Source organism: Pogona vitticeps, chromosome 2 (genome assembly GCF_051106095.1).
Source record: "Pogona vitticeps strain Pit_001003342236 chromosome 2, PviZW2.1, whole genome shotgun sequence".
NCBI classification, from domain to species: domain Eukaryota; kingdom Metazoa; phylum Chordata; class Lepidosauria; order Squamata; family Agamidae; genus Pogona; species Pogona vitticeps.
This window is the reverse complement of record NC_135784.1, coordinates 33,247,004-33,271,589: the sequence shown is the minus strand read 5'-3', so window position 1 is coordinate 33,271,589 and position 24,586 is coordinate 33,247,004. Positions and strand designations below refer to the sequence as shown.

General features: G+C 41.5%; 1 protein-coding gene across 8 annotated transcripts; it reads left to right on the top strand.

Moving 5' to 3' along the window:
* The first annotated feature begins 739 nt into the window (after positions 1–739).
* LOC110087268 (kyphoscoliosis peptidase) lies at positions 740–24,096 on the top strand. 8 transcript variants are annotated; one of them, XR_013542750.1, is made up of 11 exons: positions 740–935; positions 6,429–6,468; positions 8,071–8,190; positions 8,704–8,799; positions 10,348–10,418; positions 12,987–13,098; positions 14,255–14,372; positions 15,789–15,865; positions 17,626–17,802; positions 20,546–20,638; positions 23,128–24,096. XR_013542750.1 is itself a non-coding variant. In XM_072989234.2 (10 exons), the coding sequence occupies exons 2-9, from the start codon at positions 6,432–6,434 to the stop codon at positions 20,604–20,606; spliced, it is 789 nt and encodes a 262-aa protein (XP_072845335.2). In that variant the 5' UTR covers positions 779–935; positions 6,429–6,431; the 3' UTR covers positions 20,607–20,638; positions 23,128–24,096. The 8 variants fall into 8 exon arrangements, 7 of the variants coding, with proteins under 7 accessions (XP_072845341.2, XP_072845336.1, XP_072845340.2 ...); XM_072989234.2 differs by lacking the exon at positions 15,789–15,865 and having other exon boundaries at positions 779–935; positions 12,990–13,098; XM_072989230.2 differs by lacking the exon at positions 15,789–15,865 and having other exon boundaries at positions 781–935.
* The last annotated feature ends 490 nt before the right edge of the window (positions 24,097–24,586 follow it).

Below are 24,586 nucleotides of genomic sequence, written 5' to 3'. Positions count from 1 at the left end.
CTTGCCGACAAAGGTCCGCATAGTCCAAGCTATGGTTTTTCCAGTAGTGATGAATGGAAGTGAGAGCTGGACCATAAAGAAAGCTGACCACCGAAGAATTGATGCTTTTGAATTTTGGTGCTGGAGGAGGCTCTTGAGAGTCCCCTGGACTGCAAAGAGAACAAACCTATCCATTTTGCAGGAAATCAACCCTGAGTGCTTACTGGAAGGATAGATCCTGAAGCTGAGGCTTCAATACTTTGGCCATCTCATGAGAAGAGAAAACTCCCTGGAAAAGCCCCTGATATTGGGAAAGTGTGAGGGCAAGAAGAGAAGGGGATGATAGAGGACGAGATGGTTGGACAGTGTCATCGAAGCGACCAACATGAATTTGACACAACTCCGGGAGGCAATGGAAGACAGGAGGGCCTGGCGTGCTCTGGTCCATGGGGTCATGAAGAGTCAGAAGTGACTGAACGACTAAACAACAACAACAAGATTGTTGTACATGAAAAAATTAAAACATCTCCTGAAAATAAGGCCTAATGTGTTTTTTGGAGCAAAAATTCATATAAGACCTTCTCTTATTTTAAGGGAACACGGTTGTGCATGTGTACTCAAGAATCCTAATTGCCATAGCATCTAATGGAACTTGCTCCCACGACCGGCTGCATCGGATTGCGGCTGAGACAGCCAGAGAAACTGGGGTGGGGTGATGTGGGCAAGATTCTGAGAGAAAGACAAAGGTAGAACAGAGTGGAAAGAGCCCAAGAGAAAGAGAAAGAGAAAGAGGGCTTGCAGAGTCCTGCTTGCATCTGCACACATCTGCAAAAGAGACTATAAATACAAGAGGCAGACAAAGAAGCCAAGGACAAGCAGCACAGGACAGCAAGCAGGTGGCCGGGCAGAAGACTTCGCAGAGGCATCTATCTAGATCCTTCCCACCTGACAAGAAGGTATGGCAGAAATAGCAGTTGCCCAACGGATGTTTCCCTTCAACGCTTTGTCCAGATTCTTTCTCCTTTCTCACCCAGGGCTCCGGCCACCTCTCTTTCCCTCCTACACCTGCTTCTCTTCCAACTTTTTGCACCCTGCCTCTCTCCTAGTCTCAGCTGAAGTCTAGACAGCTTCTCTAGAGCTTCACAGTTTTCCCACTTACCCTTATCTTGATGATGATGTGCCATCAAGTCAACTATGATTTATGGTGAGCCTTTTCTGGGCTATCTAGGTATACAGTACTCAAAAGTGGTTTAGCATTCCCTTCTTCTGGGCGCATTCCCTTCTCCTGGGACTCTGCAGCTTGCCCAAGGCTACATAAGGCTGGCTTTTCTCCCAGGAGGCACAGTGGGGAATTGAACTTCAAACCTCTGGCTCTACAGCCGGAAACCTATTACTCAGCTACGTCTATATATTTGTATCAAATTTTGAATCCCTGACTCATCTCTGCATTTCTCTTTTATTCTTCCACCTGATTTAGGGGCAACATCTCCATTCAAACCACCTCTTCAAAAGTGCACCTTTTTTATTAATAAGGATTGTGGCAGGACAGGCTCCACTTTTAGGGAGAATGAGGCAATAGTATCAAGTAGCAGATGCTGGAAGACAGCTCCTCCTGTAGCCCCATAGCCATCGCGCTCCTCCCTTTAGAGGACGGCTGGATTGGTCAGGTGGCCTCCCCCCCAAAAAAATTAGCCTCTTTTCTTAAAGCACAGTGGCAGACAAAATAATGACCCAGACTGCTGAAGGCAAAATTCAAATGCAAGCTCTGTTTGTTTCTATACAGTATATGAAATGGAGGGGAGTACTAATGCCATCTTATACTTCGCCCCCGTTGGCAAAATATTGGGTTTCTATCTTCTTGTAAAATTTCTGGGAACTTTTGTAGCCTAACAATTGGTAGGGCTGCCTAGGGAAATTCTGGGAACTGTAGTCCTGGGGAAAAAAGCATTTTTAAAATCTCTTCTGCGCATTTATAAAGGTCAGACCAGACAGTATAGACCAGACAGTCACGGGAAATGGCAATTCCTGCTGGAAACGGTCTGATTAACCTACCCCTTTCCTTTCACATAAGAGCTTAAAGCAGCCTTTGTCTAATTACGGAGTCCATGGCTGGGCCAGACTCTCTTGTCTGGAGCACTAATGAGTTTTCAGTAATGATGTGTTACCTGTATCATTTAGTTTGGCCCTCAGTAGGCAAGCCCAGTGCTGACCTAGGACATTTGCTGCCTGCCACAAAGGAGAAAATGGCTCTCGCTCTCTACCCAACGAAATGGCTCACCCTCTTTACCCTCTCCGTCTCTACCCGACCCAGAGGAGCTGGGAGTCTAACAGCCTAACAGGGCACAGGTTAGGCTGCCTGACATGGAGAACCTTCTTCGCCCTCTCTTCCCCAGTGCCCTGCATCCACCCTATCTTCTCAGCCTCTACTTCCCGAGACCGCCTCATCCAGGAAAGCCCCAGGGAAAGTCCCTGTGGAAAATCCCACTGGTTCCTTTCAAGAACGCCCCAGAATAGACTCCACAGGAAGCTCATCCCAGACACTTATAAGCATCAAAGAGCAGCTGACAGGGCTGGGAGGAGAACAAGATTCTGAAATTAAAACTGTTTTTTTTTTTAAACCCACTCCTCAAAACTGGTTGAACCCAGCTCTGAGTTCACCTGAGAAATACAGCTGGCTGACCTCTGTCAGAACCCATTTTTGAGACATTCATTGATAATTTTTCTGCACTGGGCCTGAAGAAGTGAATTTATTCCTGAAAGCTTCTGCTGGATGTTCTATTTTAAGTGGTCTAAATAAAGGTTTCGCCTCTTCAACATTTGTAAAGTCCAAAAAAGAAAGAAAGAAAGAAAGAAAGAAAGGAAAGAAAAAGAAAAGGGTGGAATGAAGAGAAAGAGAAACAGAAAGCGGGCGCGCAAGCTGGTTCCTGTGGGTGAGAAAGAGAGGGAGAGGCAGAGGCGAGAATGTAAGGACCATCTTTAACCATAATAACTCTTGCCCTTCTCCGCGAGACAGGAGGAAAGAAGTCGACGCTGGTAAACCAACAAGAAACAGAGCATAAAGCAAGAGTCCCCGAAGAGTGCTGAGGCGACTGAACCGTTCATCCCTGGGAGTGGTTGTGGTTGTTGTTAGCGCCCGACGGGGAGATGGGGCACCATAATAAGCTCCATCTTGTCGTGATTCTGCTGTCTTCTCTAGCCCCTTCCCTAGTGGCTGAAGGTGGCAAGCTGCCTGCCTCCTCGGGAGAAAGAACCCGAAAATCTGACAGCGTGCCATGGCTCTGCGGCAGCAACCCGGGAGGGCGGGGAGCTCTGCCCCCTAAGGCGTCTGTCTCCCTCTGCCTAAGGGGAGAGCCGGCCCTAGGGCAAGTCCCACAGACCGTGCAAACTTGGGCCTGTTTGCTTAAAAGAAAGTCTAGTAGTATTCAGTGGAGATGACGGTCCGTATTTATTGCACTTGAGACAGTGCAAGAAACAAGACGATTCTGAAAGGGAAAGAAGAAAGAAGTGAGGGAGTGGGAAGAAGAAAGTGCCAATGTGGGGATTGCAGGCTCTCCCCCCCCCCCGCCCAGTGTTTATGTGCATGAGAGAGAAGTGGTGGTGCAGGAGTTGGAAGAAGGGAGCAAATCAACAGGGACAGAGTGAATAGAAACCCCTGTGCTCCTCTAGGGTGCTGTCTGTCTGTGTGTGACATTTTTTGGCTAGCCATTCCATTTTACAGCACAGTTGTATATACAGTATTTGCCTGTTCAGACCTATGCCCCACTGAGTTAAGTGACACTTTCTCCCAGGGAGATGTGTACAGAATTGTAATTCTTTGAGGAGAGGCTGTTGCCTAGGATCCATAGATATAGTGAGCAATCAGGTTATTTTACAAAAGACAAAAATAACAGATGTAAAAGAACAAATAATAATACTGTAATGGTGTACCATCACGTTTGTAAGGAATCCCAATCATGGGATTGTTGTCCAAGTTAGCTCCGCCTGCCTGGTAGGAGATAAGGAGCAAGGTTAAGAAGATCAAGGGAAGACGAAACACGGCATACTTCTTAATTGAGACGAGATAAGCCACCTGCAACATCTCATGTGAAATAGGGGCGGTGGACTGTGTGCGCCCACTTGATCTTAATTGGTTGACAGCTTGGAAGTGTCAGAAGGAGGGAGGTCTAGAGACATGTAGAAAAATGGTTGTGCATGTATGTGACAGATGGATGGTGTGATGTTGTGGAATGAAAGAAGAGAGAGGTTTGTCTTTTTGAAAGAGAAGGGGTGGGAGGTGCGTAGAGATTCGCCCAGCTTTTCTGGATGCTAAGATGTAGAAGACGAATTAAAATGATTACTTAAGCATAGCTTAGTCTTTATTATTTTATCTAAGAATAGTAAGTTTATTTGAATCATGGTAACTGCCTGTATGCTTTTTAATGCTACAACTGTATTCTAATGAAACTACTTTATTTTCTTAATAAAAACAAATATAATTCTTCAAGAGAGGACTGGTCTCTTGAACAGCAGAACTGCACCTAAATCCAGTGGAGATTTGAGAGGTCACTCAGAGCTACTAGATAGAGAGGTCCTACCTAGCCAGTCTGTTGTGCTGTCTAAGGAAGCACACACAGTCAATGGTGGATTGCCTTGTAAGTAGGCAAGGGTTCTCTTTTAGGTCGAGCTTTGTCCGTAGATCCAAGGCTATGCACTTCTGGGGTTAAAGGACCTACCTCAGGTACTAAAAGTGGTAGTTTTACGCCTACAGTGACTCCTCGCCTGAGATAATTATCTTCTTAGGGAGAAGTGATTCTGACAAAGTTGGTTCCAGGTTTTTCTCGGTAGAGAATACAGAGACGTGGTTTACCACTTCTCTGCAGCCAGATGCCTAAACCACTGAGTTATCCAGGCACCAAATAAAAGAACAAATGGCTGTCGTTAAAATGGAGAGGGGCAGGCCACACCATGAGACAAATAGATGGGTGATGGAATTTAAAAAAATATGATAATTATGGCTTTGGATCAGAGGAAGACATAGAGGAAGAAAACAAACTAGGTTGATGGATGATTTTAAAAAATCAGCATCAACAAGACTGGCGTGGATTGAAATAATGCAAAACAGAAATGTATGGAAGTGTAACAATTTCAAGTTCTGTTTGTGTACTTATATATCTATTTATCAAATTTGCAAACATAATTTCATGGAACTAGTCTCTTCTTATCCATAGTTATATAATAGGCAACATGAGCAATTATACCTAGATGAAGTTGGTAAGGGCCATAGCAGTCTAACTGGCAACAGCAGCTCTGGCCTCTTCAGCTCTCTTTCTGATTCAAATCTCTTACTCACAGCCCTGCTCTTTCTTAGTCCCATCCCTTTCAGATGAACCAATATTTCATAGGGATTACAGAAACAAGGGGCGGGGGGTATATTCAACACTGGATGTCAATGGGTTAATAAGGAAAGAAAAGATAGCCTAGAGCTAGTCTTCAACGTCTTTGCTGCAATATGTCTGGGAAAAAAATTCTCAGGTTGGATTCTATGCTAGGCTGATTGAAGCACTTCAGATTGCCCATTATTAGGAGCTGATATCCCTTTGTGGTTCAGAGATATGACTCAGGCAGGCCTTCAGAATTAGGGATGTGCCATTCAGTGGAGTTTTTTATTTTTATTTTTATTTTATTTTTTTGGAGGGGAGCACAATTTCCTTCTGGAACATGAAGCTAGGCTCTGAAACCTTTGAGATGAGCCTTTTTCCAGGTGAGCCCTCTTTAGGTGTCTGTAAGGTGTGGGTATATCAAGTAGAACTTCTGGAAAGGAGAATTCTGGGATTTGAAGGCAAAACATTTTGAAATGGCACATCCCTTGAAGGTCATCTTAGTTGTGACTATTTAGTGATTCAATGCCCAACCCCAAACTTTGTTTCTACTAATGTGGTGGGCTTGGAACTTGAAATATAGCTTGAGCTTGTTAAAAAAGTCCTCCTCCAGTAGTGTATCCAAAAAACAAGTGGGGAGATGGATGGATTAAAGCACTGAACTTGTAAGACCTTGTTTAGCTGTGGCTTTGGCAGATTTGTGTTTCCGTTCTCTGATTCTCCTTGGGTGGCAACATGAGAGGCCCTTTCTGAGTAGCAAGTGGACATGGTCATGTGAGTAAGGACTCCTTGCTTCATGGGGAAGCTTTGCTTATCATTGCCACTGCTGTTATGGACAACATATCCCTTCCATTCCTCACCAAGAGCATCTGCAGAGACTTCCACCGGCAACCATTTCTTGTAGAAGATGCAGAATTTCTGCTCATTGCCCACCTCAGTAAGCTTCTGACAGCCAGTGGCTGGGAAGGAGATCTTCAGCAGACAGGCAGCCAAGGAAGCAAAATCCTCTCTGGATTCACTTTAAATAGAATTTTATCTGATTTTGCAACTTTTTCTCCTTCTGCTTTCTGCTGGCCGCATCCATGACTGTAGAAAATGGAATTCCTTTGCCCTGGAAAAGAAAACCCGCATGGTAAATATCATTGTTTTCTCGTTATAGTTAACAGTGATGTTTGTCTAGATCTTATGTGGCTTAGAAAAAGGATTTGACAACATAGGCTCATGAGATATTTTGGAAGTGAGATTTGCACGTTCAACATAAGCTACCATTCCACTTTGGGCCATTTTAATGCTACTCTTTAGAAAGAACTTCATCCATAAGCTTCTCTTTGAAACCTCACTGAAATGAACAGAGATTGGGTCTTCGGGCAAATACAGAATAAAAGGTATTTTGAGGAAACCCTTTGATATCTCCTATGATAAAGCCCGTGTGAAGAAGGCTTTCCTCTAGTCTAGAGACACCAACATCCACAACATCCAACTCACTCCTTTTTCTAAAATGCCTGTGCTTTCACAGGTCTAAGAATGGGGAGAAAGTTCCATCTACTTTGAAAAGTCCAAATGAGATGCCCAAGGCCCCACCTCACTTAGTTTCAGTGTATGCAGCCAAAAGACATAGTGAAGAAGGGTTTCAGGGTGGGTTTTTGCTTTTGTATGTTTATTATTTCAGTTTTGTCTGCATATTTATGTTACTTTCTTGAAAGCTGACCAAAGTAATATCTTGTCCACTACAGTGGGGTCTTGACTTAAGAACGGCTTGAGTTAAGAACATTTTGACTTAAGAACCACTCTCATAGGAAAATATTGACTTGACTTACATACTTAGATTTGAGTTACGAACTGAAAAAAAACATGTGGGAGGCAGGGAAAGTGCAAAATTTGAACTTTCAGTTAACTGTTGGCCAGTGAAAAGGGTGCCTGTCTGCTTCCTCACTCCTCCCAGCGTTTAGAGAGTGGATTGGGAGACAGTCTTCGGACTGCCTGGTACTGCCTGGACTGTATTTTCCCTGCCTTCCCTGAACCTTTCTTGACCTAAGAAAAAAAGAAACAAAATATCCCCCTCTAGTGGTCGAAGGCGGAATAGCAGCTTCCCATTAGTTTCTATGGACGGAAAAGAGCAGATACGGATCAAATGGTTCTCAATGCATTCCTATGGGAAATGCAGATTTGACCCGAGAACTTTTTGACTTGAGAACCGCCTTCCAATACGGATTAAGTTCTCAAGTCAAGACCCCACTGTAGATGGGTGGGGTATGAGTGAAAGAAAGAAAGAAAGAAAGAAAGAAAGAAAGAAAGAAAGAAAGAAAGAAAGAAAGAAAGAAATGAATAGCAATTCAGTCCACCTCATTTTCACAGTCCTGTCCCATCATGAGATTTAGGCTAGTTGAAGAATTTATGGCTGAGTCAAGGAACAGTTCACAACTGTATAAGAGATTAGAACCAATTGCCCTTAAGGAAACAGATATAACTAGCCCTGAAAAAAAAAAGCATTTTAAAATTGGTATCTTAAAAAAAAAAAAAAAACCTCTGCTTGTGCCCTCTGCTGGCCAAATTTTTAAAAACTAAAAAAGAGATGAAGGAAAATAGAGGCAGGGGTGCTCATTCTCTTAATAATGTGGGAAACATGCTCTCATATGCCCGAGAGCAGGAGGGGCCTTTGGATTTAAAAAAAAAATAAATTTATTTAAATTTTAAAATGAGGAGCCTCTGGCCATGTTGTTCTTCCCTGATCCAGGTCCACTCAAGTTCGAGTCCTGGTCAAGTGATACAATAGAGTTGATGGCGGATGCCCTCATGGATGACATTGAGACTCTGATGACATCAATGAACACGTTGAAAAAAATAGACCTGCTTGGTAAATATTAGTTGCTGTTTGTTATGGTTATATGTGGGTGTTTGAAACAGGCTCCTGTGGGTGTTTTAAAGTGTGATAAAATGGTCATTTTATGTCTGATGCTGCTGGGATAGCTTGGTTCGCTCCTTTTTCTAAAGATCACACACGTAATCACTAGAATGAACAACATTCTCCTCAGAGTTTTTACTACCCATGCTTTTCTGAGCTTGTCAGGGGCTTCTGATTTATTTATTTATTTTGATACAGATAAGATTTCTCTGGTTGGCCTATTGCCAGTCCATGGGATTGCTGAGAATGGACCATACCTGAGCCTTCTGGCTGTCAAGGTTCCTCCCAGCTGGAATTTCAGATATCGTGAAGGGACTTAATAAGTGAACCACTTCCAGATATTAGCAAATTGAAATCTTCTTCTGCTCCTTTTGGGGAGCAGAAGGAGTCTTCAGATTGAAAAAAAAAGAATATAATTCATTTGAAATTTTAAATGAGGTCACATGTTATTCTTATCTGATCTAGGTCAACTCAAGTTCGATTCCTGGTTAAGTTATAAAACAGACTTGTGGAGTGCTCTGATGCGTGAAAGAGAGACTATGAAGAAACAATACCTGCCTGGTAAATATTAGTTGCCCTTTGTTATGGATGCCTATTTATTTGTTTGTTTGTTTTCATTTTTACGCTGGCCATCTAGCCAAAGGCCACTCTGGGCAGTTTGCAACAAACATATATGCAAGAACATGGCTAAAATACAAAATGCAACCAACCTTTTAAAAAAATTAAAATAAACAATACAGTTAAATATATTGAAATACAAAAACATATTGGTGAAGGGGCAGGGGAAGTGATTTTTTTTTAGTTGTGTCCCTTATAAAAATATTTTAAAATTTTCTTTGCCTTGTCTGAAACACTGGTCAAAAAGTGCCTCATTGATTCAACTGCAGGCAGCTGTAATCCTTAATAAACTATCTCCCCATATAGGTTCCTGAGATATTTTTTGTATTGGATTCATATATTAGCTGTGCCGTAATTTATTCAATTGCTAATAGCTGCAAGTCAGCAGCTATTAGCAATTGTTAATTTTTTATACTGCCTTTATCCTGGTGAAGGTATACGAGGCAGCTCACAATTTCATAAAGATCTGCTTGTCAGTCTTATAACAACAACAACAACAACAACAACAACAACAACAACAACAACAATAATAATAATAATGTGCTATCAAGTCAATTCTTACTTATGATGACTTTTCCCAGGGTTTCCAATGTACAGGGAACTCATAAGTGTTTTACCATGCCTTTCCTCTGAGGAAGGTTGCTAATTGACCTTTTTAAGCTCACGGCCTCTGTTGCAGTCTTTTAACACCCTCTGATACTAATTTTCCAAATCTTTTCAAGAAAAGTGAACTTTCAGTAACTTCTAATTTCCTTATCTATTCTTTTCTTTTCCACTTTTGGCAGTTTCTACAGCCCGTACAGATTCCTAGAATTTGCCCCCTACATCAGCCTGAATTGCCCACTCTTGCTTTTTAATGTTGTTATAAACTGCCTTGGGGTTTTTTAAAAAAATTGTTATGCCCAATACAGGGTAATTTATACATTATTTATGGCTATAGTGATTGTCTATTTAATTGGCATCTTGTTTTTGAATGTATTTTTATTATAGGGTATTGAGGGTTTGTAAGTTTTAATCTTGTGTAAACTGTCCAGTTGCTTGCAGTAATGGTGTGATCAATCAATCAATCAATCAATCAATCAATCAATCAATCAATCAATCAATCAATCAATCAATCAATCAATCAATCAATGAAACATGTAAGCAAATAAACACAACAACAACAATAAATTTGTGTAAAAGTACCAGTAAACTAAGAAATACTTCTAATAAGTACAAAGATCAGCACTGCCTTTTTTGCTGTGGCCATTTCGTCCTTTGCAATCAGAACAACACTGCCAATTGTGTAAGTGGTTTCTCTAATTTCTCCTATTTCCATTTTTCTACTTTTGAGAGCATTAGAAGAATGTTCTGTTTTCAGGTAATTTTGATATTCACACTTCTGTTCTTTTAACATAATTATAAGCCTATCTTGTCTTTCCTTTGATGCACTTTTTCTGATGGACTCACTTGTAGAATGATGAGTGACATTTCCCCCCCCCCCCACTCTAGATTATTCAAAGGATAAATCAATGCTAGTAGATCTGAAGAAGTTTAAAGAACTAGACGCTTATGCATCAAAGGTATGTTGAAACTTAAAATGGTATATAGTGCTATATGGAATCCACTGGGTTACCAGTGTCCCTGAGACTTTCCATGTAGATTTGGAATTTGTTAATGCCTCCTACCTGTCATAGTAGAAAGATGTGTCTCAAACCCTAATCCCTAGATTGCATGCAATAAGAATAATGAAGCATTTATTTAAATACTGTATTATTTTGGGATAACTATTCTGGAAACTTATAATCAGGTAAAACCTGATTCAGAAAACCAGAGATAATGCAGGATGAAAGAATGATAAATTTGGTTATGGAAGTTCTTTATATAGTTTCCATGCATGGGGATATGGTGTAATGGTGGTCATGATGAGGACAGGTGGGCACCCCCAAATTTTTTTGAGGGGAAGTGCCACCCATTTAGTTCATGAGCTACTCCTATTAATCAAGTAGTAAGCAAGTAGTAGCACACACCCATCTGAAAACAAAACACATGTGATATTTGCTCCATGTGTTTATTTATACTGTTAAAATGTGTGCAAATCTAGTAGTTAATTTAATTGATTATTGATCTATACTTATCTAATTAGAAGTAAATCTTGGAATAGAGCTTGTAGTCAGGCAGTTGTATATAAGATTACTCCCTAAGGCTCAGAGTGCAGTTAAACATTTTTAAAAGCCTATTTTTGAATCAGGTTTAGCATGTTTGAAATTGAATTTTTAAAATTTGTTTTTATTCAAATTATAGCCTGTCCATCTAGATTGAAGTCTATTCTGGGCAGCTAACAATAATTCACAAAAGTAAAAACAATATAATAAAATAAAGACAACTGTAATAATATAATTCAAGATGGCAAATGTAATTAGGTGATGACAGGAGTAAAAGCCTGCCTAAAGAGTCAGGTCTTTAGCTTGCTCTTAAAAACACTGAGGGAGCCAGACAGATCTCTGTGGGCAGACTGTTCCAAAGGTGAGGGGCCACTGCCGAGAAGGCCCGGTTTCTTGTTCTTTCCCTCCGGGCCTCCCTTGGCATTAGGACCCTCAGCTAGACCCTTGGCTAGAACAAGTGGTTCGGGTAGATTTAGAGGAGGCGTTCTGGTAGATATTGAGGTCCTAAACTGTTTAGGGCTTTATATGTCATCATTACCACTTTGAAATTAATGTGGAAATGAACGGGCAGCCAATGCAGGGCAGCCAGAGTGGGGGAAATATGCTGATATTTTCTCACCCCAGTGAGAAGTCAGGCGGGCGCATTCTGCACCATTTGAAGCTTCTGCATCAATCTTAAACCTTGCAGTCTAATCTGTTTTAATTTTTTTTCCTATCTGTCATACTAAACTAACGCTATGCCAGATTTCAGGAGATAATTTTTAAAAATTAAAAACAACAGCATAATAGCAGCGGCTGGTGGCTGTGAGAAGCAACCAGTGCGAGGGCAAAGCCTCAAATGCAACCATTATAAAAGCCCATGTAGCCCTCTTGATTGATCTACAACACAGTTTAAGGTAAAGGTAAAGGTTCCCCTTGACAATTTTTTGTCCAGTCGTGTTCGACTCTAGGGGGCGGTGCTCATCCCCGTTTCCAAGCCATAGAGCCAGCGTTTTGCCCAAAGATAATCTTCTGTGGTCACGTGGCCAGTGCGACTTAGACACGGAACGCTGTTACCTTCCCACCGAGGTGGTCCCTATTTATCTACTTGCATTTGCATGCTTTCGAACCGCTAGGTTGGCGGGAACAACACAGTTTAGAAACGGATTAAAGGTTTTCCCAAAATGACGCCCATACCAAAAAACAAAAACAAAAAAACAAACACCTGGCTACCACATGACTTTAAACCAACTTCAAACTCCCTGATACATCTCCAGATTCATTTTCATAGGGTAATTATGCGCTCATACAGTTACAATGCGGGGACCTGGTGGCGCTGTGGGCTAAACCGCAGAAGCCTGTGCTGCAGGGTCAGAAGACCAAGCAGTCGTAAGATCGAATCCACGCGACGGAGTGAGCGCCCGTCGCTTGTCCCAGCTCCCGCCAACCTAGCGGTTCGAAAGCATGCAAATGCGAGTAGATAAATAGGTACCATCTCGGTGGGAAGGTAAACAGCGTTCCGTGTCTAAATCACACTGGCCATGTGACCACGGAAAGATTGTCTTCGGACAAACGCTGGCTCTATGGCTTGAAGAGCGAGATGAGCGCCGCCCCCTAGAGTCGGACACGACTGGACAAAAATTGTCAAGGGGAACCTTTACCTTACAGTTACAATGCAATCCTGTTCCTCTGTCTTGAGATGTATGCCTCACCAAGTTCAATTGGATACACTCCCATATAGTTGAGTATATACATACAACTGAGTTATTACAACTCAACCTTATACAGTACATGTCTCCTCAGAAGGACGTCCCATAGCATTCCAGTCCTTTGCATGTTTACTCCAATGTAAGTTCCACTACATTCACCAATGTTTATGCTCTGGTTAGCCTACTTGGAATTACAACTGGAACTTCCTTTCATTTAGTGGCAGATTTAAGTACAAAGTATAGTCTGGGCAATCTTCCTCTATATTAAGTTTGTGGGATATATTCGCTTTTCATAAAGCAGGTTGATGTCAAGGACAATGTGAAAGATCTTGTGAGCGCCTTGCTCCAAAAAGCCCACAGTGATCTGGAGAAAGTCCGAGCCATTTGGATATGGATTACTCATCATATAGGTAAGTAGGCGGGTAGGTAGGTAGGTGGCAGTGGCAGCTGTTAACATGCTGCAGTTCTTTTTGTGCCTTTGATCCACCACCATACAGGAGAAAGACATTGCATGGGCGATGCTTTTTCCCATCAGAACACCTCCATACTTCAGGGGCCTCACCTATGGAATGTTTGTCTGTTTTATAGTGGTCAGAGGAAGAAGAATCTTTCAGGTAAATTAGGATGATGAGAAATTTCCACATTAGGTGTGTAGCACGTATGGCTCTCCTTGTGTTACTGTATTGGACTCTTCACTCCCATCAGTTCCAAGCAGAGTAGCCAGTGATCCAGGACAATGGAGGCGGTAATCCAACAAGAGTTAGTGACCTACGCAGCTCCTGCTGTCCTGTAGAGCAAAAATCCACCTGTGGACTTTTGACACAACAAAATGGCCTCAAGCTTCTACCCCACCCAGAATATTATTCAAGCAGCACACTTGATTGATCAGTCCATATATATATATATGTCTAGTATTTTGCCTCTCTCAAGTGGTTTACAAAATAATTTGTTAAAAGCAACCAAATGCAATTAAAAACCTACTTCCTCTGGGAAAACTCTTTAACTGGCTCTTCAATTCTACCGAAACATTTAGAGCCAGAAAGGTGGAATAAAAGAAAACAAAAACAAAATGCATTATGTGCTTCTTGTATAATGAGATATTTTCTAATCCAGTGAATTCCAGTGTCCCCTAATGGGAGAAATCTAGACTACCCTTGAGTGGGCCCAACTTACTGGCAACTGAAAGATATCACTTCAAGTTTGCTGCTATCATGAGTGTGCTGATAGTGTCATTCCAGTATGTTCCATTGGCTGGGAGGGAAAAAAATACAAAATTTTAAAAACTAATTTAAAAAATTTAAAACATTAAAATCAGTATTTAATTTTAATGCATGTCTATATTTATTTGGATATAATAAAACAAAGCCATCTGAAATTGTGGCTGCTATAAGCACCATTTTTGATAGGATGTGAGTCATATGCTTAATTGATAAATACAGTATACAAGGAATCATTCGGGCTTACTACTAGGTTTGCCCTGCTGTTCATGTGGGGATTAGTTGTACACTTTTTTCATGGGTATCTCACACTTTGGATAATGTATAATTTATGTCTTCATTTCACCAGCATATGATACAGACTATTACTATAACAATGCCAAGACATCTTGTGAGCCAGCAGATATCCTTCGCTCAGGAAAGACCATTTGCGCTGGGTATGCTAACCTCTTTAAAGAAATGTGCAGGTAATTTGCAATGTTATTTATTCATTATTTATTTAAAATATTTTTAGACCACATTTCTCCTTAAAAGGACCCAAGGTGGCTTACATCATTAAAAGCACAATATTTAAAAGCTAAAAACAAAAAGTATACAAATATTTTAAAAGAATTAAACAAGTATTATATTAAAAACAGTAAATAAAATCAATACTAAAAATATATTTAAAAGCAACATAGCACAATAATCCAGTTTGGAAAAACCCTCTCAGACAGTTCATTGTTAAGGAAAAGTTTGCCTGAAGAGAGAGATCTTCATCAACTTGTGCAAGGAGAGCAAAGAAGGGACCAGTCTGGCCTCCTGTGGGAGGGAGTTCCAGAGTCTGGGAGCAGCCACAGAGAAGGCCTTCTCTGGTCTCCCCATCTCTCAATCCTACCACCTATGAAGGGGAAGGCTCATAGAGGGAGATATGGTCTTTTAGATAGCTTAGGTAAAGGTAAAGGTTCCCCTTGACATTTAGTCCAGTCGTGTCTGACACTAGGGCGCGGTGCTCATCCCCGTCTCCAAGCCGTAGAGCCAGCATTTGTCCGAAGACAGTTTCCGTGGTCACATGGCCAGCACGACTAGACACGGAACGCCATTACCTTCCCACCAAGGTGGTACCTATTTATCTACTCACGTTTTTACATGCTTTCTAACTGCTCGGTTGGCAGGAGCTGGGACAAGCGATGGGGGCTCACTCTGTCACGTGGATTCAATCTTACGACTGCTGGTCTTCTGATCTTGCAGCACAGAGACGTCTGTGATTTAACCCGCAGTGCCACCACGTCCCTAAGATAGCTTAGGCCCAAGCTATTTAAGGCTTTATAGGTTAAAACCAGCACTTTGAATTTTTTTATTTTTTATTTTATTTGTTTAAATTTGTACCACATCCATTTCAGGGACAAGCCACTACTCTGGATGGCTATTGTGCCCGGAAATGGATTGGCAGCCGCTGGAACTGTTGCAACAGAGTTCCCAGTAACCAGCCCCAGTTAACAATATGGTTACAGCATTTTGGACTCTCTGAAGTTTCCAAACACTTCTCAAAGGCAGCCCCACGTAGAATGCGATGTAGTAATCTGGCCGAGATGTAACTAAGGCATGTGTCACTGTGGCCAGATCAGACCCCTCAAAAGGGGTGCAGCTGATGCACCAGATTCAACTGTGCAAAGGCATTCCTGGTCACTGCTGAAACCTGGGCATTCAGGCTCAGAGACATCCATGAGCACCCCCAAGGGGGACTGAATTTTCCTACACATGCATGGTGAAACTTCTGAATCTATTTGCAATGATATTTAGTAATTTGCCAATTCGTAGACCTGCTTCTCTCCCTTTATGAGCTTGTCTGGGTGTTAAGATCATCAGGGAAGCCTTATCACTCGCTCCCACTACCTTCACAGGTGCGTTTGGTGGGGACACGGGAGAGGGCATTCTTTGTGCCTGCTTCCAGACTTTGGAACTTCCTCCCACAAGACAGGTTGGTCCCATTTTTGCTGTCCTTCCACAAGCAGGCAAAGACTTTTCTCATCTGACAGGCTTTCCCTTATTGACTAGCCACCTATGAAGAGTTTTTTCAAAAAGAAGAGGTTTTTTTGTAGGTTTGTATTTTTGTTCCTTTAAATCTGTTTTAATAATGCTATTATCTAATATTATATTATTTAATTCTTTAATATTCAAATACTGTATCTTTCTGTTTTGACATTCAGTAAAACGGTAATTTCGTTTCGTTTAGTCGTTTAGTCGTGTCCGACTCTTCGTGACCCCATGGACCAGAGCACGCCAGGCCCTCCTATCTTCCACTGCCTCCCGGAGTTGTGTCAAATTCATGTTGGTTACTTCGCAGACACTGTCCAGCCATCTCATCCTCGGTCGTCCCCTTCTCCTCCTGCCATCACACTTTCCTAACATCAAGGTTTTTTCCAAGGAGTCTTTTCTTCTCATGAGATGGCCAAAGTACTGGAGCCTCAGCTTCAGGATCTGTCCTTCCAGTGAGCACTCAGGGTTGATTTCCTTTAGAACTGATAGGTTTGTTCTCCTTGCAGTCCAGGGGATTCTCAAGAGCCTCCTCCAGCACCACAATTCAAAGGCATCAATTCTTCGGCGGTCTGCTTTCTTTATGGTCCAGCTCTCACTTCCATACATCACTACAGGAAAAACCATAGCTTTGACTATTCGGACTTTTGTTGGCAATGTGATGTCTCTGCTTTTTAAGATGCTGTCAAGATTTGTGATCACTTTCCTCCCAAGAAACAGGCATCTTTTAATTTCGTGGCTGCTGTCTCCATCTACAGTGATCATGGAGCCCAGGAAAATAAAATCTGTCACTTCCTCCATGTCTTCCCCTTCTATTTCCCAGGAGGTGATGGGACCAGTGGCCATGATCTTGGTTTTTTTGATGTTGAGTTTCAGACCGTTTTTTTGCACTCTCCTCTTTCACTCTCATTACAAGGTTCTTTAATTCCTCCTCACTTTCTGCCATCAGAGTGGTATCATCTGCATATCTGAGGTTGTTGATATTTCTTCTGGCAGTCTTAATTCCGGCTTGGGATTCATCCAGTCCTGCCTTTCTCATGATGTATTCTGTATACAAGTTAAACAAGCTGGGGGACAATATACAGCCTTGTCGTACTCCTTTCCCAATTTTGAACCAATCAGTTGTTCCATGTCCAAGTTCTAACTGTTGCTTCCTGTCCCACATATAGGTTTCTCAGGAGGTAGATAAGGTGGTCAGGCACTCCCATTTCTTTAAGGACTTGCCATAGTTTGCTGTGGTCCACACAGTCAAAGGCTTTTGCATAGTCAATGAAGCAGAAGTAGATATCTTTCTGGAACTCTCTGGCTTTCTCCATAATCCAGCGCAAGTTAGCAATTTGGTCTCTAGTTCCTCTGCCTCTTCGGAATCCAAAAACGGTAATTACTTAGGTATTTTTGTAAGAATCCAAGGACAAAGTTATTAATTTAAAAAAAAAGTAATAGCCCTGCAAGGCCTTAATAACACATTGGCACTCCACACTGGTGCAGCAATTTTGTTTCAAGTTAATATTAAAAACTACTACAAAACAAGCTTGGGGAAGAAACCTTGGGAGGATCATACAGAAACCGTAAGATGTAATGACTTCCCCACAAAAAACTAATAGATGAGGTATGTTGATTTAAAAAACAACTCCTGAAATATTATAGCAACTACAATCCCCTGGATTACATGGTTGTTTCTAAATTATAATTTATTCCTCTCAGCATTGCAGGAATACAGTGCCAGAAGTTGGCAGGTATCTCCAATGGGAAAGGGCCAAAAAAAGGCTTAAAGAAAAAAAAGAGACACGCCTGGAATACTGTTTACCTTGATGGAAAGTGGCACCTTGTGGACTGCACCTGGGGGAGTGGCTTTGTGAAGGACCACAAATTCACTTTCAAGTATGTATGCTGTTAGGAAGTAGAAAAATGAATCGTGGTATGAAAAACATGGGGGAAGAGGCAGGAATAAATTCCATTGCTCGCTTGCTTGCTTGCTTGCTGGGACCTATTGCTAAAAATTGTGATTTGATGGCTGTTGGGCCATTATAAGCTTGGTGCATTAAGAGTGAAAAATAAGCAGAATGTAATGATCTTCAGTTTCTCTGAATGTTTCTGAGGGCTTCATTAGATAACACCGAGTCTGTATCTACAAAGAGTGCTAACTCATGGAGTGAAATATGTATGGTTGTGAAAGCATGATAAAAGCAGAAGGAGTGGCATGGGAATGATCACTGACATGTAAACAATTGTTTAATCTGAATGTGTAACTGAGGAAGAAATTATTGTAGGAACAGAAGGACACATTTACTTGAACCTATTGGGAAAGGAGTACGGCAAGGCTGTATATTGTCCCCCAGCTTATTCAACTTATATGCAGAATACATCATGCGGAAGGCTGGACTGGAAGAAACCCAAGCCGGAATTAAGATTGCCGGAAGAAATATCAACAACCTCCGATATGCAGATGATACCACTCTGATGGCAGAAAGTGAGGAGGAATTAAAGAACCTTGTAATGAGAGTGAAAGAGGAGAGTGCAAAAAACGGTCTGAAACTCAACATCAAAAAAACTAAGATCATGGCCACTGGTCCCATCACCTCCTGGGAAATAGAAGGGGAAGATATGGAGGCAGTGTCAAATTTTATCTTCCTGGGCTCCATGATTACTTCAGATGGAGACAGCAGCCCTGAAATTAAAAGGCGCCTTCTTCTTGGGAGGAAAGCGATGACAAATCTTGACAGCATCTTGAAAAGCAGAGACATCACCTTGCCAACAAAAGTCCGAATAGTCAAAGCTATGGTTTTTCCTGTCGTGATGTATGGAAGTGAGAGCTGGACCATAAAGAAAGCAGACCGCCGAAGAATTGATGCCTTTGAATTGTGGTGCTGGAGGAGGCTCTTGAGAATCCCCTGGACTGCAAGGAGAACAAACCTATCAGTTCTAAAGGAAATCAACCCTGAATGCTCACTTGAAGGACAGATCCTGAAGCTGAGGCTCCAGTACTTTGGCCATCTCATGAGAAGAAAAGAGTCCTTGGAAAAAACCTTGATGTTAGGAAGGTGTGATGGCAAGAGGAGAAGGGGACGACCGAGGATGAGATGGCTGGACAGTGTCTGCGAAGCAACCAACATGAACCTGACACAACTCCGGGAGGCAGTAGAAGACAGGAGGGCCTGGCGTGCTCTGGTCCATGGGGTCACGAAGAGTCGGACACGACTAAACGACTAAACACACACACACTTTTTGCCCTGCGATTTTATGTGGATGCGTACAAAGAATGCATAACAATTCCATATTCACTTGTTACATGTTCAGGAATTGTTGAATGTTAGAATGTCACAAGAGTGGGAAAAGCTGTAGTGGGATACAATCTCAAAAATGACAGAATGATTTCAATACGAATCCAAGGCAGACCTTTCAGTATCACAGTAATCCAAGTTTATGCACCAACCACCAATGTTAAAGAGGCTGAAATTGACCAATTCTCTGAGGACTTACAACACCTTCTAGAACTGACACCGGAGAAAGATGTTCTTCTCATTATCGGGGACTGGAATGCTAAACTAGGGAGTCAAGAGATAAAAAGAACAACATATAAGTTTGGCCTTGGAGTTCAAAATTAAGCAGCGCAAAGGCTAAGAGAAAAAGCTGGTCATCACAAACACTCTTTTCCAACAACACAAGAGGCGACTCAACTTTTACTTTCTTGGGCTCCATGATCACTGCAGATGGGGACAGCAGCCACAAAATTAAAAGATGCCTGCTTCTTCGGAGGAAAGCGATCACAAATCTAGACAGCATCTTAAAAAGCAGAGACATCACCTTGCTGACAAAGGTCCACAAAGTCAGAGCTATGGTTTTTCCAGTAGCGATGTAAGGAAGTGAGAGCTGGACCATAAAGAAGGCTGACCGCCGAAGAATTGATGCTTTTGAATTGTGCTGGAGGAGAATCTTGAGAGTCCCCTGGACTGCAAGGAGAACAAACCTGGACTGCAAAGAGAACAAACCTATCCATTCTGAAGGAAATCAACCCTGAGTGCTCACTGGAAGGACAGATCCTGAAACTGAGGCTCCAATACTTTAGTCATCTCATGAGAAGAGAATACTCCTTAGGAAAGACCTTGATGTTAGGAAAGTGTGAAGGCAAGAGGAGAAGGGGACAACAGAGGATGAGATGGTTGGACAGTGTCATCGAAGCTACCAACATGAATTTGACCCAACTCCGGGAGGCAGTGGAAGACAGGAGGGCCTGGTGTGCTCTGGTCCATGGGGTCACAAAGAGTCGGACACAACTAAACGACGACAACAACGACCTCTGCTGTTGGAAATACTCCGGAGATTGAAAAGGGGAATGTCACTAGACTATTTCAGTGTAAAATAGAAAATGGATGGATGTACATTTGACTGACACAGACTGGAAATATACTGAGGACAATCCACCAGGAACTTATTCTAACCTTGGTAGGCATGGATATGGGCTGTCTCAAGACCACCCAGTGAACTACTAGGTTGCCTGAATCCACATCATCTATTCTCTCTCTCTCTCTCTCTCTCTCTCTCTCAATACAGTTTTACTTAGTCCTCTTTTGTGCTCACTAGGAAACACTATGAAGTAGCAATTTCTTTCTTCCTCCTTTTGCAGATATGGTGAGCTTTACTTCTTCCCCTGTCCTGATCTGTATCCCTTTGTGGAAGACTCCTAGAACCAGCTTCTCCCGGTTCCACCAGCATGAAGGTAATGTCAGATGTGTGCCTACGTTTCATTCAGCAAGGCTGATCACTGCCTCCACAGAAACATGTTGTATTGAAACGGATACAATCAATTAAAAGCATCCAGCTTGCCCTTTTTTGTTATCATTTATTTATTTATTTATTTATTTATTTGATTTATATCCCGCTCATCTGGTAAATCTATACCACTCTGAGCGGCTAACAGGAACATATATACAATTATAATAAAATAAATTAAAAATCAATTACTTCTGGTTTGCCAAAAAATCCACCTCCCCAGTAACCATGGCCACTGCACAGTGGATTATGAAGATGATGTAGGTAGGCGGGGGAGAATGGCGGGAACATTTATCCCCTTACTACACCACCTGTTTGTATGTTATGTCAAGAGGCATAACTAAAGGAAGCAAGAATGCCTCCTGAACAATGTTCATACATCTCTGGGTTAGCAGAAGACTCATGTACAAAGGTATTTGGATGAACCTGAACACCAGTTCTTCCCATTTGTTGTTCCACAAGTTCCTATCCAGGGGTTTGCAGAATGCCTGGTTTTGGAGATGACTTGTTCGGTTAATTAATTGTACGTAGGCCAACATTACTATGTTAATATGTTATTTATTTAATAATTATTTAATAATTTAAATCCACCCATCACCTATGTGGATGCCAGGGCAGTGTGCAAATATACTGTAATCAAAATAATAATTAATCAGTAACTAAAATATCCTGCCAACCTAGCAGTTCGAAATGCGAGTAGATGAATAGGTACCCCCTTGGTGGGAAGTCACACTGGCCACGTGACCATGACCACGGAAACTGTCTACGGACAAAACGCTGGATCTATGGCTTGGAAACGGGGATGAGCACTGCCCCCTAGAGTCGTACACGACTGGACTAAATATCAAGGGGAAACTTTACCTTAAATAACTAATATTTAAAGAAGTTCAAATGTCTGAATATGACATCATTTTAAATAACAGGAAAATATAAAGAACAAATGAGGTATCTTTAAATGCCTTGGCAAACAGAAAGGCTTTAACCTGACACTGAAATCAAATTGTTACAAGCTGTATTTCCCTAGTAAGGGCACTCCGTAGCAAGGGCACCACAAAGGGGGAAGATTGTCGGTCTTGTTGGTGTGCATTATACCTGACTTGGAGAAGAACTGTTTCTGATCATGTTTGTTAAGTTATGAGCAGGCTCCCTTGGAAGTGATGTTGCTCCACATATTTGTATCCCAAGTCATTTACGGCTTTAACAGTAAGCCTCAGTGCCTTGCACTGAACTGAGAAGTAGCCATTCGAGCTCCTTCGGTATCAGTTCACTATGCTTCTGCCTTGCTACACCCATTCACATTTACAAATCTGGCTGCTGCCTTCTGCATTAGCTGAAGCTTCTCGTTTGCTTTCAAGAGCAGACCCGTGTTTCACATGTGACAGTAATCAAGTCGGGGTGTGAGTGCGAACCACTGTGTACAAATTATTCCTGCCCAGAAACAGCTGCTGTAGCAGGTTGCTGTACTGGTTCCCACCCTTGGGTGCCCAGATGTTCCATGACTAAAACTCTCTGAAGCCTTTACCACTAGCATTGCTGGTCCAGATTTCTGGGAGTTGTAGTCCAAGAACATATGGGGGAACATAAGGTTGGGTAGCACTGCTATAGATGGAGCTGAGAAAAGATGGCCTTTGCCACTGAGGACATCTGAGCCTCAAATAACATTGCTGGATCAAAGAATACTCCCAAACCACACAGCTGCTCTTTCAAAGGGCAAGAGATATGGTAAAATGTCATTTGAGATCTGCTGCACATTTAGTAGCTGGACACCTATCCAAAGAAGTACCACCAGGATTCAGTTTATTGGCTCCCACCTACCTCAGAGAAGCCATTTCATCTCCCCAGACAGAAGTGATGGGAGAAACAGAGTTGGTTCTCATCATCATTTTGATGGTACTTCCCTCTGTATCTCACTCAGCATCTACAAATGTTTTATGAAAGTTGCCTCTGCATCTAATTGACCCAGTGGCTTCATCGTTTGTAATTTTCTTATAATTTTTAGTTCTTCTTTCCTTCTAAAAACGTTTTATGTTCAGGAGTCAATTCTTCCATATTTTCTTGAATTAGACTATTTCTTATTTGTAAAATATTTTGTGATTTCTGATCTATATTCTTCTTTTGCGAAGGTAGATGCAAATTGCTCCTTGTAATTCATAGTGTATTAATAGTTACTGATTAATTCAGTTATAATTTTATTAATGTCCACTGTTGCCAATTCACATCCTTTCAGTTGTGACAGTATCTGGCAAAAATCCCAGCCCTCACGTTTTTTGTATCCTCCTGCTTTCAACATTCATTAACAGTGGTAGTTTCGTGAAATTAATTATTTTGCAGATTCTTTTCTACACAGCCTATATAAGATGTGAGAGAGCTATTTTACGTAAATTATTTTAAAAGTAATCTATAATTTCATATTTCAAGTTTTTTTTGCCTCTGCAGGAAGTTTGGAAAACATCATATATGAATTTGGAATCTGTTCTAAGAAGTGCAGATATGAGTGGTCCTCTCTCATTGCTGATCCAGTATCCAAAAATCAGTGTGATGCTTCTCATTAAGGGAAGTCGAAACAATAATTCATTTCAATGTACAGTATATCATAGTTTCCTTGAATTAAACAGCTTCTTATTTGTCAAATATTGCAGTAAAGATATTGTACTAACATCATTTTAGGTTGAGCTAGGTAACATCTCAAACTGCTGATAATTTTGCCTAATGTAATATCAAATGCAACTACTGCAAATTAAATGCTAATATAGTTTTTTTTATTCTGTATTAATGTAATCAACTTTAATTTACTTTCTCTGTTACTATTTTGGTACACAGAGATACTTTCTGCTTACAGTTACTTTTTAAATATAAGCACCATACAATTCAAATGTTATTTCTGCATCCTTTTGTACTTGTATAGGAGTCTTGTGGTACTACTCATGACTTGGATTCAATCCCAGATAGCAGGTTCAAGGTTCACTCAGTCTTCCAGCCTTCTGAGGTTGGTAAATTGAGTACTGTACTCGGCTTACTTGGGGGTGGGCAAGCAATGTGTAGCTTGCATAATTAAAATTGTAAAATGGTGTCATATTGTTGGCAATGTGTAATTTAGAGATTAATTTAGCAAGGAAGAGGCAACATGTAATCTAGAAATTAAGTTAGTGAGGAAATTGCCTCTTACATTTTGGTCTTGCTTATCTACACCTTGGAATGTATGAATAATAAGATAAATCCTGAGGTAGCAGAAACTATTGGTTTTAAGTCAAAACTGGTTTTAAAAGTAAGTGAGGAGCTGTGTCTAACTGATGTACACTTAAGAAGTGCCTCTCCCCTTGATCGGGAAGAGACGTATAACATTTAAACAATAGCCCTATGTATTCTCCTATTCTGCAGAATAAAACTGTTCCACTTGGTCTTTGACACTTGATTCTTCAGTTTTGTCATGTACACAAAGGCATTTTTGCAACACTCATAGGGATTCCTAACTTGTCATCACTACCAGTTCTGGCAAGTGGTAGAGCAAGTGAAGCGGGAGAGGCAGGAGTGATTTCAGTATTGCCCACTTCTGAAATAGTGCCCACCTGAGTCCCCTCAACCTCCTCCTCTTCCCCCACGTCAGAGGTGCATGTATTTGAAGGGTTTTCGTTGTTGTTTAATTGTTAAGTCACGTCTGGCTCTTCGTAACCCTGTGGACCAGAGAGCACTCAGGGTTGATTTCCTTCAGAATGGATAGGTTTGTTCTCCTTGCAGTCCAGGGGACTCTCAAGAGTCTCCTCCAGCACCACAATTCAAAAGCATCAATTCTTCGGTGGTCAGCCTTCTTTATGGGCCAGCTCTCACTTCCATACATCGCTACTGGAAAAAACATAGCTTTGACTATGCAGACCTTTGTCGGCAAGGTGATGTCTCT

Bases quoted from the DNA above. Each gene is read 5' to 3' on its own strand.
- LOC110087268 (XM_072989230.2), top strand. From the start codon at position 6,432: ATGGAATTCCTTTGCCCTGGAAAAGAAAACCCGCATG. The intron at 8,800-10,347 runs GTAAATATTAGT...CCCCCACTCTAG, and splicing joins GAAGAAACAATACCTGCCTG to ATTATTCAAAGGATAAATCA. The intron at 10,419-12,986 runs GTATGTTGAAAC...CTTTTCATAAAG, and splicing joins TAGACGCTTATGCATCAAAG to CAGGTTGATGTCAAGGACAA.